Source organism: Myotis yumanensis, unplaced genomic scaffold (genome assembly GCF_028538775.1).
Source record: "Myotis yumanensis isolate MYYU_CA2020_CCGP unplaced genomic scaffold, mMyoYum1.0.hap1 SCAF_23, whole genome shotgun sequence".
NCBI classification, from domain to species: Eukaryota; Metazoa; Chordata; class Mammalia; order Chiroptera; family Vespertilionidae; genus Myotis; species Myotis yumanensis.
This window is the reverse complement of record NW_027223774.1, coordinates 14,338,788-14,355,933: the sequence shown is the minus strand read 5'-3', so window position 1 is coordinate 14,355,933 and position 17,146 is coordinate 14,338,788. Positions and strand designations below refer to the sequence as shown.

Below are 17,146 nucleotides of genomic sequence, written 5' to 3'. Positions count from 1 at the left end.
GAGGGAGAAGTGGACCCAAAGGCTATACACCTTGTTAATGGCAGCGCCAGATAGGTTCTCTGGCAGGTCTGAGGTCTCAACCATTAGGCATATTGTCACTCCCAGCCAGGAAGTGCCTGGAAGGTCATTCCACCTGATAGTGACAATAATAGTTAACACTCATCCTCATCGCCCAAGATTCTATGCGGCATCTAGGATGGAAACTGCTTTGGAGGTCGTGGTGAAGTATAGTAACCTCCATCTTGGGTAAAAACTGCTGTTTACAATTTTAACCCTGCTATTCTGGCTTCATAAACATTTGCTTGCTTTAATAGGGAAAATAAGCCTACTCCCCATTCCAGAGAGGCCATAAAATATGCCCCAGACAGAGCTGTCAGTGCTGGCGCCAGGCCAGGCCTTGAGAGATGGGCTCACAGCCCTGTCCCAGCACACAGGACCTTTTCTCAGAAGGTCCGGAAGTCTCATTCCAAATTTGGAAGACAACGAGCTGAAAAACATGTAAATTGAAAAGATTTCCACCATATCAGGCCCCAGAATTTGAGAAGCAAGAGACCCTCTGGACCCGCTAGTGCTAGCGAAAATGAACAGGACTCCAAATTAATTTGGCTTATTGATTAAGGCGTCTTCTGATTTACAATGTACCAGTGGTGGTGGATGTCGCAGCTACGGGGGTGCAGGGTGTGGCAATCCTGGTACTCTGGGGGCCGAGGACAAATCAATGGGCATGGTTAGGGTGGGCATTCTATGGCTGCTTGCTGGAGTTCAACCCCAGCGGGTCCAGGGGTCCCCAAAGGTGTGGACGGAGTTGGCGAAGAAGGAATGACATGAAGACAGCCTTCAGTTGATCAGCAGCCTAGTCAGGACGGATAGCCAGGATCTCCAGCCAAAGTTCTGGTCGGAGTTCTGGTTAGGAACTCCAGCCAAGCTCTGGTTAGGATCTGGTTAGGATCTGATGAGGATCTGATGAGGATCTGATGTTTATTGTCTTGTTACATCCGTATTTATACCAGCCGATTTTAATCCTGTCAATTTCTATTACAAAGGTTAGGGCGTTTCTTATCTCCATTCCAGGGAGTAAAGATTATGTAGCTTAACTACCCGCCTGGCACTTAATTAAGGGGTTGTATCCCCTCCCTAACCTCAGGGAAAAATCCTCACCTGGGGAAACAACCTTTCTCGGACAGGTGACCTTGGTTAAAACACATGGCGCTAAGGAGAGCAAATATATTAAGAATAATATGCTATATATGCCAGGTCCCTTGAAACATATGCTGTGCAGATGTTTCTTTCCTGCAGCGACTGTGTCAAGCAGCAAGGATGGACCGGCTTCCGGCAGCTGCTGACATCCATGGTGCTGACAAAAGTTCTACGGCTTCTATGGAAAACCTTGACCTTAAGGGAGAGAACCAAGATGGCGGCATTGGTAAACGCCTGTGCTTGCTGCTCCAACAACCACACCAAAATTACAACTAAAATACAGAGCAACTATCATCCAGAACCACCAGAAAGCTGGCTGAGTGGAAGTCCTAAAACCAGAGAAGTAAAGAAGAAAGCACGCTGAGCCTGGTCTTTATGCCAAAACAATAAGGATGGCTGTTTCTTTATAAAACTAGGAGAACGGAATGGCCGAGTCACATGAGTTTAACTTTTTGGAGAGCGAGGGTCTTCAGACTCCCATCCTGTCCGGCTACAGCACTTACCACCGGAGTTGGTAAACTAAGGCCTGAGCCAAAAATGGTTGAAATAACTGAAAAAAGTTCAACAGAAGAATAATGTTTTGTTAAAATCACATAAAATTCTAATGCTGAGGACTGTAAACAAAGCTTTATTGTAACACGTAAAAAAGCGGGGGGGAGGGAGAAAACCTTGACCTTAAAACAATTTCCCAGAGACTCATCAGCTCAATTTCAAAAGATTAAGAAATCCACTTCTTTCCACCTATAGTTTACAACAGATGAGCACCCACTGCTTGTCACTAGAACACAGGAGTCAGCCTGTGTCCATCACACAGATTAGATTTCCTGGGCATCTTAAATAACTGAGCACTTAAATTGCAAATGTCAACTTCTCACTGTGGCTCCTCTTCTCAAGCTTATTTTTAAGTCTAATATCAACTGTTTCTCCTGTATCCCATATCTTACAATGCTAACATTTTCACTAAAAAAAAAAAAATCTTAATCTTCCTTAAAAAAAAAAAATGGTTAACACTGTGCCACGTACCTCACACATATGGACCCATTGTACAGATGAGAAAGTTGAGGCCTGGAGAAGAGAATTACCTTATCCTGGGTCTCACAGAGGGAAATGGCTCAAACGCAGCACGGTGTTCTCATCCAAGGAGCGGGAAGCCCTGCCCAGAGATCTGTTTGCTTCTGCCCTTGTGAGTTAGAACATCTCTTCCTCTGGGCTCTCTGGACCTTCACCCTGCCCTACTCTCTGGCCTCTCCAGGGACCAGAACTAACCCCCCTCCAAGCACCTCCACCCAGAAGCCCAAATGGTTCCCCCAGAAAACAGACAGAAGTCAGATTCACAGCAAAAATATATATTTTTTTATTTTTTTTTATTTAAGAAGTTTGAGGGCAGGTGAGGGAGGGGAAGAGGAGAGAAGCTCCAGTGCTGGCACCTCTCCCTTCCCCCGCATCTAGTGCATTTTTAATGGCTATGAGCACCTGACAGAGATAACGTCAGGAAGGGGGGGTCTGGACCCCACAGCGCATGTTAGCTGGAACAGCAACGTCTGAAAGGAAGAAACCAAGGGTGAAACCAAGGGGCCCCAGGAGGTGCCCTCCCCTCAAGCTTCAATGGGACCCAGAAATCCTAAGGGCCCTCTTCTTTGGAAAACTGGAGTTGTAGCCCTGAGCCTCCTCCTCCCTCAGACCCAGGAGTCCAGGTTCCCAAGTGCTCACCTATCTGCTGAGGCTTGGGCAAGTTCAGGTTGTCCATGACCTTGACAAACTCCTCACAGCTGAGGGTGAGCCGAGGGTTCAAAGTCCGCTCCTCCTCCACAGTGGACACCGTGAGTCCTAGTGGCCAAGAGAGGGGGAGGAATGTCCATCCTTTGGTGCCTGAGGCCTCTCAGGACTACATTTCCCAGGAGTCTTTGGGGTGCCTCTCTGGCCTGGAATGTTCCTGAAAATGCTATCCCTCCTCAACAGGCAATATGGGAAATGTAGTTTCTCACAGTTCCCTAACAGCGGTTCTCAACCTGTGGGTCGAGACCATCGGAAAACACATATAGCATGTCAGATATTTACATTACAATTCATAACAGTAGCAAAATTACAGTTATAAAGTAGCAACGAAAATAATTTTATGGTTGGGGGTCACCACAACATGAGGAACTGTATTAAAGGGTCGCGGCATTAGGAAGGTTGAGAACCACTGGAAAGAGGTCCCAGGAAAACCCACGCACCCCGGAATTCTAGGAGTTGTGGTTTCTACATCCACACTCAGTACACATAAGCACATGACCGTGCTTTGGCCAGAGGAATCTCGGGGAACGGCAGTCCCATGCCCCAGAGGATTAGTGCTCCCTGTCAAATAGTAGTAAATGATGTAGGTCCCACACCGCCTCCAGGAAGCCCTCACCATGGTAATCATGGGCCGGGTAGACCAGACAGTCTCCTGGAAGCGTGAAGATCTTTTCGTGGACTGAGCGGTACAAGGTCTTGGCACAGCCTGGGGAGGGAAAGCTCAGAGATCAGTGGGTCAAGAGGACAAGAAAGAGAGGCCCCTTAACCCCTTCCCTTAAGAAAAGGGTGGGTCCTGGCTGGTTTGGCTCAGCAGATAGAGCATCAGCCTGCAGACTAAAGGGTCCCGGGTTCGATTCCGGTGAAGGGCACATGCCTGGGGTTGCGGGCTTGATCCCCAGTTGGGGACGTGCAGGAGGCAGCCAATCAATGATTCTCTCTCATCATTGATGTTTCTATCCCTCTCCCCTCTCCCTTCCTCTCTGAAATCAATAAAAATATATTTTAAAAAAAGAAAAGGGTGGGAGGTAGCTAAAACCTCTCCCTCATTTCCTGCCGGTACCCCTTTATCTAGCTAGAGAAGGAGAGGGAAGGGTATTCTAGACAGGTGGAACAGCATGGACAAGTAACTGGGGAATGGAGAAAAATCAGCATGGCTGTAGACAAGGCTGGGAGGAGACCCTGAGGCACCAAGGGACTGGGCCTCGCTCGGGGATGACAAGAAAGGGTCCGGGCGGGGAAGATGGCAGACACTGAAGGCATGAGGCCATGGAGGAGAATGGCGCCATGGTTCCAACAAGGAGCCCTGCGTCCCCAGCTGGGGCAGGGGAAAACCTCTCTGGAATGTTCTTCCACCTTTCATCTCAGCCTAAATCCTCCCATTTCATGACTGCTTTGGGAGTGGATAAAGAGAATAGGAGCCTCGGAGAGAAAAAGACAGAGACGGAGATGGAGGGAAAAGGAGAGGAAGAAAGTTACCCACTGCCAGCTCAAGGTGGCTCTGTCTTTCCCATCTGATCCAGTTTCGCCCTCCTCCCAAAAGGCAGCCAAATCCACCCAATCTACTGTCAACCCTACATTCTCTCTCTCTCTCTCTCTCTCTCTCTCTCTCTCTCTCTCTCACACACACACACACACACACACACACTCAAAGATCAGCCAAACCCTGAGATTCTGAAACCCCCTTTCCACAGTGAAACTTCTGAATCTAAGTTCCCCCAGAAACCAAACCCGAATGTGATATGGCCCCCAAGCAATCAGAGCACTGACTAACCACTTCCTAGCAGCTAAACTCCTGAATCAAACCCTGCATGCCCCCCACCCCCGCCACACCTCCAGCAGCTAAACCCCTTATGGGGTTTTAAAATACGTCCACAAACTCTTTGACACTCTAAAAAAATATAACGTGAATTCCCTTCACCTTGATTTAGTGGTTTGGATAAGGGACTTGCATCTCATAAATAAGTTATTGCAGAAATGACAGAGTTAATTTAGGAGACTAGGTCATTTTAAAAAATTAGGGTCTCTCTCTCTCTCTCTCTCTCTCTCTCTCTCTCTCTCTCTCTCTCTCATATCATCCCTTAGAGAGAATCCGGCTGCCATGTTGCCATGACATTACTTAGCCCCACAAACAGGTCCACTCGGGGAGGAACTGAGGACGCCTGTCCACAGCCAGGGCCAGCTGGCCAGCCATTTGAGTGAGCCTCAGGGAAGCAGATCCTCCGGCCCCAGGCGAGCCTTCAGAGGACTGAAGCCCAGGCCCATAGCATGACTGCAACCTCATGGGAGATCCTGAGCCAAAGCCACCCAGCTAAGCTGCCCCAGAGTCCACACTCTCAGACGCTATGTGAGATAATACGTGTTAATCACTGTCTTAAGCCACTCAGTTCTGGAGTAATTTCTTTCACAGCAACAGATAATTAACACACCCTTGAATCTAACTGTCCCCTAACAGCCAAACCCCTCAACCTAACTGTTCTCTCACCAGCTAACCCCTGAATCTAACTCTCCCCTCTCCACGCCGGCAGCTAAATGCCTTGAGTTGAACCCTGACTCCCTAAAAGTTGAACACTCCTTCATTCGTTCTGATACTTAAAACCCTGGTGCACACATAGCCATACTAAGACCTCAGGTTGAGGAAAGGGGCCTGAACCTTGCTGGAAGTCCGTCCGCCCACACCCTCGGATGAGCAGGGCATCTCCAGTGAAGGCCATGCTGTGATCGTTCAGGACGAAGGTGACACAGCCCGGGGTGTGGCCGGGGCTGGCCCGGATCTCCAAGGCCTGCCAGGGAGGGAAGGTACAGACAGTCACCAAGAAGCCAATGGACTGCCCTGGTGGTGAATCTGACCCCAGGAGCCCCCACCCACCCCAGGGTCACCTCTAGATTACCTGTTTTGTAAAAAATTAAGTTAGATTTCCAGGCTCAAACCTTACACCAGCATAAACTCCAAATGAATTAAAGGCAAGAAAATAAACCATAAAACTGTGACAGCCACAAAAGTACAAATGAATATATGACCTCTGGTTAGGGAAGAACATGCAAATCTGATCCCTAAAGTCATACATCGTTATGGAAAAGATCAATGGTTTGACTTAATTCACGTTGAAGTTTTGCAATGCCAAAAACATCCTGAACAAAATATAAAGGGAACAAACAAGCTGGGGACTATATTTACAACACATATACCACATGGTCAGTATACTTCATATACAAACAGGTCTTGCAAATCAATAAGAAAAAGATAAACATACTAATATAAATATAGACTACTAACAAGTCATTAAAATAAAATTTAACGATAACATACACAAACTAGAGGCCCAGTGCACAAAATTCATGCACTGGGGGGGGGGGGGGGGTGGTCTCTCAACCCGGCCTGCACCCTATCACAGTCCAGGAGGCCTCAGGGGATGTCTGACTGACAGCCCCTGCATTGAGCATATGCCCCCTGGTGGTCAGTGTGCATCATAGCGAACTGTCATTCCACCATTCAGTTGATTTGCATAATAGCCTTTTATTATATAGGATATTTAACGACACAAAAATATGTTTAATATCCAGTAAGTGCAAAAAGCAGGTTACAGAGCCACTATACAGTGTCATTTTTAAAGAATTAATTAACTCTAAATATATAGTTTGTTCTTTAGACTTTTTCTACACCATCCTTTTTTTATTTATTGATGGTGGGGGGAAGGGAGAGAGAAAAAGAAACAACAACAAAAATCAATTTGTTGTTCCATTTGTTTATGCATTCATTGGTTGATTATTTAAATATATTTTTACTTATTTCAGAGAGGAAGGAAAAGGGAGACAAGGGAGAGACAGACAGAAACATCAATGATGAGAGAGAATTCTTGACCAGCTGACTCCTGCACGCCCCCTACTGGGGATCCAGCCCACAACCTGGGCATGTGCCCTGACCAGAGATGGAACCCACAACCTTGGCATGTAGGGACAACACTCCAACCAACTGATTTGCCCAGGCAGTGCTTATATCAACCTTTTTTTAAAAAAATAGTGAAGATGCAACTTCATAATTAAAAGTAAAACACAAAATTCAGGATACACTAAATATCTAAACATAAAAAAAATTAAAATTCTAGAAATATATATAGGAGAATATGTATATAAAATCTTGAGGTAGGAAAGGTTTTTCTAAGCATGACAGAAAATAGTAACAGATGTGGCCACATAGTTTAACTTCACTATAGAAAAGAACAAAATCAGAGTTAAAAGACTAAAAAGAACCCCAGAGACAGGTAGCAGCATGTATAAGAAAGTATTATAAAGTGTGAATTGTCATCTACACTAATAAAAGACAAACATGCAAATTGACCATACCTTCGCTATGCCTTAAGCCGCGCCCACCAGCCAATCAGAGTGAATATATGCAAATTAACCCAACCAAGATGGCAGCCGGCAGCCACAGAGCTGGAGCAAGCAGGAGGCTTGGTTGCCCCAATGATGGAGGAAGCCAGGCTTCTCAGCTGCCGTGGCTGGTTCTCAGCTCCACTCAAAGCAACAAAGTTTCAATTATAGTAGCTAAATAAACCCCAGATACCTGCTTTCAGCCGGCCGTGGCCACACGGAGCTGGAGCGAGCAGGAAGCTTCCCTCCTGCCTGCTACAGGCGGCTCTGAGCTCCACTCAAAGCAACAAAGTTTCAATTATAGAAGGTAAATAAATCCCAGAATAAAAAGAAAAAAAAAGGAAAAAAGGAGAGGCTGGGAGCTTCCATCGCCAGGGGGCTTGGCCAGCCTGAAAATGGCCCTCAGCCCCTCACCCAGACTGCCCAGGCACCCCAGTGGGGACCCCCCACCCTAAAGGGGGTGTGGCAAGCCTGAAAACAGCCATCAGCCCCTCACCCAGGCTGGCCAAACCTCCATGGAGTGAGGTTCCCCATTGAGGGGGGGCTTGACCAGCCTGCAAACAGCCATCAACCTCTCACCCAGGCTGGCCAGGCACCCCAGTGGGGACCCCCACCTGAAGGGGGTGTGACCAGCCTGCAAACAGCCATCAGTCCCTTACCCAGGCTGGCCAGGCACCCCAGTGGGGACCCCCACCCTGAAGGGGGTGTGACCAGCTGCAAACAGCCATCAGCCCCTCACCCAGGCTGGCCAGGCACCCCAGCGGGACCCCGACCCTGATCCGGGACACCCTTCAGGGCAAACCAGCCGGCCCCCACCCGTGCACCAGGCCTCTATCCTATATAATAAAAGGGTAATATGCAAACTGACCCTAACAGCAGAACGACTGGGAATGACTGGTCACTATGACACACACTGACCACCAGGGGGCAGACGCTCAATGCAGGAGCTGCCCCCTGGTGGTCAGTGCGCTCCCACAGGGGGAGCTCTGCTCAGCCACAAGCCAGGCTGACGGCTGCCAGTACAGCGGTGGTGGTGGGAGCCTCTCCCGCCTCCTCAGCACGCTAAGGATGTCCGACTGCAGCTTAGGCCTGCTCCCCGCTGGCAAGTGGATATCTTCTGAGGGCTGCCAGGCTGCCAGAGGGATGTCTGACTGCCAGCTTGGGCCCGATCCCCCAGGGAGCGGGCCTAAGCCAGCAGGTGGACATCCTCCGAGGGGTCCCAGACTGCAAGAGGGCATAGGCCGGGCTGAGGGACCCCCCCTCCCCCCCGAGTGCACAAATTTTTGTGCACCGGGCCTCTAGTAACATATAAACAGCTCCTAAGCATCAATAAGAACCCCCAAAAGAAAATGGGCAAAAGGAAAAACAGGAATTCATGGGAGAGGAAACAAATAGTCAAAAAACATATGAAAAGATGTTTGCTCTCCCTTAAAAGGAAGGGGGAGAGTTAAATTTTTTTTTTTTAATATATTTTATTGGTTTTTTACAGAGAGGAAGGGACAGGGATAGAGAGTTAGAAACATCGATGAGAGAGAAACATCGATCAGCTTGCTCCTGCACGCCCCCTACTGGAGATGTGCCCACAACCAAGGTACATGCCCTTGACCGGAATCGAACCTGGGACCCTTCAGTCCACAGGCCGATGTTCTATCCACTGAGCCAAACTGGTTAGGGCTAAATTTTAAAATCTTTATTTTTCACCTACCAGACTGGCAACTGTCAGTTACTTAGGGTGTTTGAGGAAAGCCTTCACATTTCCTGAGATGTGGGTACAATTCATAGAGTCCTGTTAGAGGACAAGTTAGCAGTGTCTGTCATCTCAAATGTGCACGCTCTCTGATCTACCAAAGCCACTTCAATACTGCCATTAAGAATCCTGGATGCAGAAATGCCGGCCCAGGGAGTCCTCGTTATTTAAATCCCCACACTTAATTCAGGGAAGCAATTGTCAGGAAAAAATATGACCCTAATGATCTAACTTCTGAAACTACTTCCATCAGCTAAATCCCACTCATAAAAGGGATCAGAGCAAGCCCGCAGCTCACGCACCTTGCAGTTCCTCTGGCTCACACTGCCCCCTGGTGGCAAGTAAGCTCTCTGCTTCTTTTCCCTCGGTCTAAGTGTCTTCTTCTGCTCCAGTTTTCAGGTGTTTGATCTTGGTGTAACTATGCATGTTTTACTCAAAAACCCAAAATATCATTTCCCATTGTGGCTAAATACTCTGAGCCTCCATCAGCTAAACCTTTCGTAATTGATTTTTTTTTTGAGAGGGAGGAGGGGGGAGAGAGAGAAAAAAGAATCAATGTGAGATAGTTACAGCGGTTGGTTGCCTGTTGTACACACCCAGACCAGAGATCAAACCGACAACCTACGTATGTGTCCTGACCAGGAATCGAACCCAAGACCTTCCAGTGCACAGGACAACATTCCAACCAACTGAGCCACACCAGCCGAGGCTAAACCTTCTTTTTTGTGGAAATAAAATAATATGAAGTGATGGATGGATAGAGGTGGAAGCTGTAACATTTTTTCAACTTGTCTGTGTGCTTCAAATTTTTCATAAAATATTGGGGAATAAAAGACTTGTTCCACAATTCAAATATTTAATTCCAAATAGGAGAAGGCACAGAAATCCTATGTGGGCCACGAGATGACCACCCATTTCCTGTCTGCCCCAAACCATTAAGTCAGAATTTCAAAAGGGGGGCCTGGGAAACCAGTGTCTTGAGCAGCACCCCTCTCAATCAACGAGTTTAACAAAAAAGAGTAACTTTCTGAATCGACCACCCCTCGTGAGAGAGAGATAAAATGTTCAAGTCTCAATGACTGCTTATTAAAACAGAAAATTCGTTTTACAATGAAATCATCCAAATTTGGCCCACTATGAGTGTAAACCTACAACCAATCAAAAAAACTACTAGGGCCCGGCCCTTGTGGCTCAGTCAGTGGCTGAGCGTCAACCTATGAACCAGGAGGTCATGGTTCAATTCGTGGTCAAGGCACATGCCCGGGTTGTGGGCTCGATCCCCAGTTGGGGGGGTGGGGGGGTTGCAGGAGGCAGCCTATCAATGATTCTCTCTGATCATTGATATTTCTATCTCCCTTCCTCTCTGAAATCAATATAAATTAATTAATTAACTAATTAATTAATTAATTTTAAAAATTAACTATTGGGCAGTTTCTACTAAAGTTAAACATGTGTCAGTTCTGTGACCCAGCAAGTCAACTCCTTGGAATCAAGAGTAACATTGACCAAGAGATTTGTACAAGAATCTTCAAAGCAGCACTATTCGTAATAGCCTAAAACTGCAATCAGCCATCAAAAGGAGAATGGATACAGTATCATCATAAATTCACACAATGAAATATTCTATATTGGGGTTGGTAAGCTATGGCTGATGCATTGGGCCTGCCACTTGCTTTCATAAGGTCTGAAAGCTAAAAATGGTTGTTACACTTTTTCATGGTTGAAAAAAATAAAATAAAAGTAAGACTGATTATTTCATTGCACATGAAAATTATTGAAAATAGCCCTGGCTGGTGTGGCTCAGTGGGTAGAGTGTTGCACTGGGGACTGAAGGGTCCCAGGTTCGATTCCAGTCAAGGGCACATGCCTGGGTTGTGGGCTCGGTCCCCAGCGGGGGGCGTGCAGGAAGCAGCTGATCAATGATTCTCTCTCATCATTGATGTTTCACTCTCTCTCTCCCTCTCTCCCCCTTCCTCTCTGAAATCAATTAAAAAAAAATATTTAAAAAAATTATTGAAAATAAAATTTCAGTGGCCATAAATAAAGTTTTATTGGAGCAAAAGCATGCTTATTCACTTGGTAAGAAAGCATCGTCTATGGCTGCTTTCATGCCAACAGGAGAATTGAGTAGTTACAACAGAGGCCATATGACCTACAAACCCAAAATATTTACTATCTGGTTCTTTGCAGAAAAAGCTTATCAGCCCCTGCTATATGGCAACAGAAGGAAAGAATTACAACCATATGCAACATTATGTACAACGAAATAAGCCCGGCCCTGGCCAGGTGCTCAGTGGTTAGAGCGCTGGCCTGCGGACAGAAGGGTCTTGGGTTTGTTTCCCAGTCAAGAACACGTACCTCGGTTGCAGGTTCCCCAACCCCAGTAGGGGCATGTGTGAGGGGCAACCAATTGATGTGTTTTTCTCACCTCTCTCTCTCTCGCACCTGCTCCCTTCCACTCTTTCTAGAAATCAATGGGGAAAATATCCTCAGTTCAGGATTAAAAAAAATTTTTTTTTAAATAAGAGAAGCCCAGTTGGTGTGGGTCAGTGGTTGAGAGTCAATCCAGGAACCAAGAGTTGCTGGTTCGATTCCTGGTCAGGGCACATGCCCAGGTTGCGGGCTTGATCCCCAGTAAGGGGCATGCAGGAGGCAGCCGATCGATGGTGTTTCTCTCTCATAGATGTTTCTATCACTCTACCCTCTCCCTTAGCTCTCTCTAAAAGTCAGTAAAAATATATTAAAATAAAAAATAAGAAGAACAAGAAAAAAGCCAGGCACAAAAGAGTACACGCTGTGTGATTCCTGGCTATAAGGTCCAGAATAAGCAGAACTAACCTAAGATTAAGACAGAAGAATGACCCCGTGGTGAGGTGTCCATGGCCAGAAAGAGGAACAAGGAAGCCGTCTGTGAGTTGGGCCTGTTTTATATCTGACTCTGGGTGGTAGATACTCAAGTGTAAACATGTAAAAATTTACCAAGCTGCACATGTGCACTTTGTACTATATTATATGTATGCTACAACTCAATTCTAAAAAGTGGGGGGAGCCCTGGCCGGTTTGGCTCAGTGGACAGAGCATCGGCCTGCAGACCAAAGGGTCCCGGGTTCGATTCCGGTCAAGAGCACATACCTTGGTTGCAGGCTCCTCCCCAGTCCAGGTTCTGGTGAAGGCTTGGGCAGGAGGTAACCAATCGATGTGTTTCTCTCACATCGATGTTTCTCTCTATCTTTCCCTCTCTCTTCCACTCTCTCTAAAAAGCAATGGAAAAATATCCTGGGGTGAGAAAATAAATAAATAAACAAACAAACAAACAAATAGTGGGGAGGATTGGCTAGCCCTAGCCAGCTTGTTGGCTCAGTGGGAGGAGCAGCGGCCCTCGGACTGAAGGGTCTCAGTTCCTATTCCAGTCAAGGGCACATAAATCAGTTGCAGGCTCATCCTGGCCTCAGTCAGGGCGCATGCAAGAGGCAAACCAATCAATGTGTCTCTCTCACATCGATGTTTCTCTCTCTGTGTCTCTTCTCCTCCCTTCCACTCTGTCTAAAAATCAATGGAAAAAAAATATCGTCCGGTGAGGATTAACAACCACAACAACAAAAGTGGGGGGAGGAAAAATAAGGGAGAGAAAAAAAGTTGTGCCCGTCTCTAAAGGTGGATAAAGAACTCAGGTGAAAACCAAACAAAACGCTCAATATTCATAATGACAGATAGTAACAGGTGTTGACAAGGATATGGAGGGCGGGAACCCTCATCCGCTGCTGGTGGCGACATAAAATGGTGCAGCCATTTTGGATAACAGTCTGGCATTTCCTCAAACTGTTAAACATAGTGTTAGCATATGATGCAGCAATTTTACCCTACGCATATGCCCAAAGAAAACGAAAGCACCTGCCCACACAAAAACTTGTACGTGATTATTCATAGCAGCATTATTCAAAATAGCCCAAAAATGGAAACAACTCAAATATCTATCAACTAATAAACTGATGTGTAAAATGTAGTATATCCAAACAATGGAATGTTAGATAACAATAAAAAGAAGCCGTATGCCCTAGCTCAGTGGTCGGCAAACTCATTAGTCAACAGAGCCAAATGTCAACAGTACAACGATTGAAATTTCTTTTGAGAGCCAAATTTTTTAAACTTAAACTATATAGGTAGGTACAGTGTTACTAACTTAATTAGGGTACTCCTAAGGCTTAGGAAGAGCCACACTCAAGGGGCCAAAGAGCTGCCTGTGGCTCGCGAGCCGCAGTTTGCCGACCACTGCCCTAGCTGGTTTGGCTAAGAGGATAGAGCAGTGGTTCTCAACCTTCCCAATGCTGCGACCCTTTAATACAGTTCCTCATGTTGTGGTGACCCCCAACCATAAAATTATTTTCATTGCTACTTCCTAACTGTAATTTTGCTACTGTTATGAATCGTCATGTAAATATCTGATATGCAGGATGTATTTTCATTGTTACAAATTGAACATAATTAAAGCATAGTGATTAATCACAAAAACAATATGTAATTATATATTCAATATGTGTTTTCCGATGGTCTTAGGCGACCCCTGTGAAAGGGTCGTTCAACCCCCAAAGGGGTCGTGACCCACAGGTTGAGAACCGCTGGGATAGAGCATCAGCGTGTGAATTGAAGGGTCCCGGGTTCAATTCTGATCAAGGGCACATGCCCAGGATGTGGGCTCGATCCCCAATAGGGGGTGTGCAGGAGGCAACTGATCAATGATTCTCTCTCGTCATTGATGTTTCTATCTCTCTCCTTTCCTCTCTGAAATCAATAAAAATATATTGAAGAAGAAGAAGAAGAAGCAGCAGCCGCCCTGGCTGGTTTGGCTCAGTGGATAGAGCGTCGGCCTGTGAACTGAAGGGTCCCAGGTTTGATTCTGGTCAAGGGCACATACCCAGGTTGCAGGCCCAACCTGGTCAGGGTGGGTGCAGGAGGCAACCAATCGATGTGTCTCTCTCACATTGATGTTTCTCTGTCTGTGTCTCTCCCCCTTCTTCCACTCTCTCTAAAAATCAATGGGAAAACATCCTTGGTGAAGAGAGAGAGAGAGAGAGAGAGAGAGAGAGAGAAAGGAAGGAAGGAAGGAAGGAAGGAAGGAAGGAAGGAAGGAAGGAAGGAAGGGGCCCTGGCTGGTGTGACTGAGTTGGTTGGAGCGTCACTCTGTGCACCCAAAGGCTGCAGATTCAATCCCGGGTCGGGGCAAGTATGGAAGGGAACAAATTGATGTTCTCTCTCACATCAATGTTTCTCTCTCTCTCTCTCTCTCTCTCTCTCTCTCAAATCAATAAGCATATCCTCAAGTGAGGGTTTAAAAAAAAGAAACGAAACACTGATATATGCTACAACATGTTTTTTTTCTGTCCGTTAATCCTCATCCGAGGACATGCTTTTATTGATTTTTAGAGAAAAAGGAAGGGAGAGGGGAGAGAAAGTGAGAAACATCGATCGGTTGCCTCCTGTACATGCCCCTATCTGGGGTCAAACTCAAAACCTGGGCATTGCCCTGACCAGGAATCCAGACCTGGACCATTTCCGTGCACAGGAAGAACTCAACCCACTGAACCACCTGGCCAGGGCTAGGCTACCACATGGACGAACCTGAAAAACATTATGATCTGGGACAGAAGGCAGTCACTTAAGGCCACATATTGTCTGATTCCATTTCTACGAAATGTCCAGAATCATCAAATATATAGACAGAAAGTAGACGCATGGTTGCTTAATTAAGGCTGTAGGGATGAAAGGGGGCGGGGCTGAGATGACAGCTAAGAGGTATGGGATTTTTTTTTTTTTTGAATGTTGAAATATTCAAAAATCAATTGTGGTGGCGTTTGCACAACTCTGTGATTATACTAAGTCATTGAATTGTACACTTTTAATGGGTGAATCGGATGATTGATGAATTAAGTCAGTAAAGCTGTTTAAAACAACAAACACTGAAGCTAAATCTACCTGGCTAAACCCTTCAACGTTCATTCATTGAAAACATCATTCACTTAATTTAACAACGGGCTGATCTTGACACAAAATCTGACCATTTCTCACTCCTCTAAGACTTCTCAACCCAAGAAATGCACTTCAGCACCTGGCTATTGTATACAGAGTACATACATGTACAATGCATTTTGTTTACCTGCTTTCGGAAAAAGGCTTGAAATAAAGAGGCTGTAACCATTATAGCTAATTCTTCTGATTTCACTCATTTCTGCTTAATGCTCTGACTCAATCTATCTCCATTTAGCAAAATCCTCTAATCTGAGGACTGATTCCTCACCCTGTCACCTGACATTCTGTCCCCAGGGTCAGCCAAATTCTCTATATCTTTTCTGATCAGAAAAAAAGCCCTGCCAGTTCTCTGAGGACAACTCCCCCAGCACCCTCCCACCCTCCGAGTTAACCCTGGGTTACCCTTCTGGCCAGAAACCTGCTGAGGGTGCCTGTGTGAAGAAAGGAGGGGCAGGAAGGAGCCTTTAGAGATCATTCTGGTGTGAAGCAATAGCAGGGCTGGGGCCAAGCAGACAATGCCTGGGGCACAACATTTAAGAAGGCAATGACTCTTTAAAAAAAATTATTAATTTGAGAGAGAGAGAGAGAAATGGATGTGTTGATCCAGTTATACATGCATTCACTGATTGACTCTTGGATGTGCCCTGACCTGGGACGGAGGACGCTCTCACCCACTGAGCTACCCTGCCAGGGCCCAGGTGCTGACCGTGAGAGTGAGGCCTCCTTAAACGTTGCACCCTAGGCCCTCGCTGGCCTCACCCTCGTCCTGAGCAACAGGATGCGACTTCCTCCAACAGTGGCTCTCAGAAGACAGGCTTGGGGCTCTCGCTCAGCCCTGGTCTTGGCATTCCAGCCCCCCAATCAGCTTTTATGGAGATGCCAGGCCAAAGGAGTTGCCCCAACGCTGCAGGAAACTCCCCAAGTGCTGTTGACTTAAAGGGCTCGGCCAGGACACACCTACCCAGAGCCAGTGGCCCGCCGGCTCCCAGAGGCGAAACTCGGGGGGGGGGGGGGGGGTCAGGAACCCAGGCCCCGCGCCCCTGCAGCCCAAAGAGTCCAGACCACCACCCTCTCGGGGACCCAGCCTCCAACTCACGAAGCGCCCGAAGTGGATGGACTGTCCGTCCTCTATGTGCAGGTCCGCCTGGGCCCCGCTGCGGCGGGAGATGACGGACTGGCAGCCGGGGAGCAGGGAGCGGAGCAGCCCCGAGCCCGTGATGTGGTCGGCGTGGCAGTGGGTGTTCACTGGAGGGAGGCAGAGGCGCAGGTCCAGGAGCGCACAGGGCAGGGGGTCCCCGCCCCCAACCCCCCTCCCCACCCTCCACCCCCCGCCCCCAAACCCCCTCCCCACTCTTCACCCCCCACCCCCACCCCCGGCCCGGCGCAGCGTCCGGCCAGACTGACCGGCGTACAGCAGCCGCAGCCCCAGCTCCTGGACCAGCTTGGCGTCCCGGGGCGCCGTCTCCAGAACCGGGTCGATCAGGACGGCCTCGCGGGCCTCTCGGTCCCCCAGCAGGTACGTGTAGGTGCAGCTCTTGGGCTCAAACAGCTGGGAAGGGGCGGGGGCGGGTGACAGCGCGGATCAGACTCCCGCTCGCGAGCGCCTGGGAGCCCTGCCGGGGCGCGCCCCCCGAAGATCCAGAGGCAGCGCCCCGGCCCCCAGAGCAGGGGGTCCAAGGCCCCGCTTCCCAGGACGTCCCCCGCGCTCTGCGTGAAGAACGGGGACCCGGCCCGAGCCCGGGGCCCCCAGGTCCCTCCCGGCTCACGGCACCGGGACCTCGGCCCCGGCGGCCGCCCAGGCCCGACCCGCTCCCGCCGCGCTCACCTGCCGCAGCAGGACCGGCGCCCCCGCCCCGCGGTGCAGGCTCAGCTGCCGCCCCGCGACCCTCAGCGCGGCGCCCGCCATCGCGCGGCCGGATGGGGACTGAGCCCGGACAGGAGCGTCCTTTGGAGCCGGGTGCACCTCCCGACCCCGGGGACGGGCGAGCGCCGGGCCCGCCTTAACGGGGCGGCGGGCGGGGGGGCGGGCGCGGG

General features: G+C 48.3%; 1 protein-coding gene across 1 annotated transcript; it reads right to left on the bottom strand.

Moving 5' to 3' along the window:
• Positions 1-2,527: 2,527 nt before the first annotated feature.
• Positions 2,528-17,117, bottom strand: ETHE1 (ETHE1 persulfide dioxygenase). The gene is made up of 7 exons (XM_070402615.1): positions 16,938-17,117; positions 16,517-16,661; positions 16,209-16,357; positions 5,624-5,753; positions 3,590-3,679; positions 2,908-3,024; positions 2,528-2,738 (listed from the first exon to the last, which is right to left on the bottom strand). Exons 1-7 carry the CDS (start codon positions 17,016-17,018, stop codon positions 2,686-2,688), a joined length of 765 nt encoding a protein of 254 aa, XP_070258716.1. The 5' UTR covers positions 17,019-17,117; the 3' UTR covers positions 2,528-2,685.
• Between the last annotated feature and the right edge of the window lie 29 nt (positions 17,118-17,146).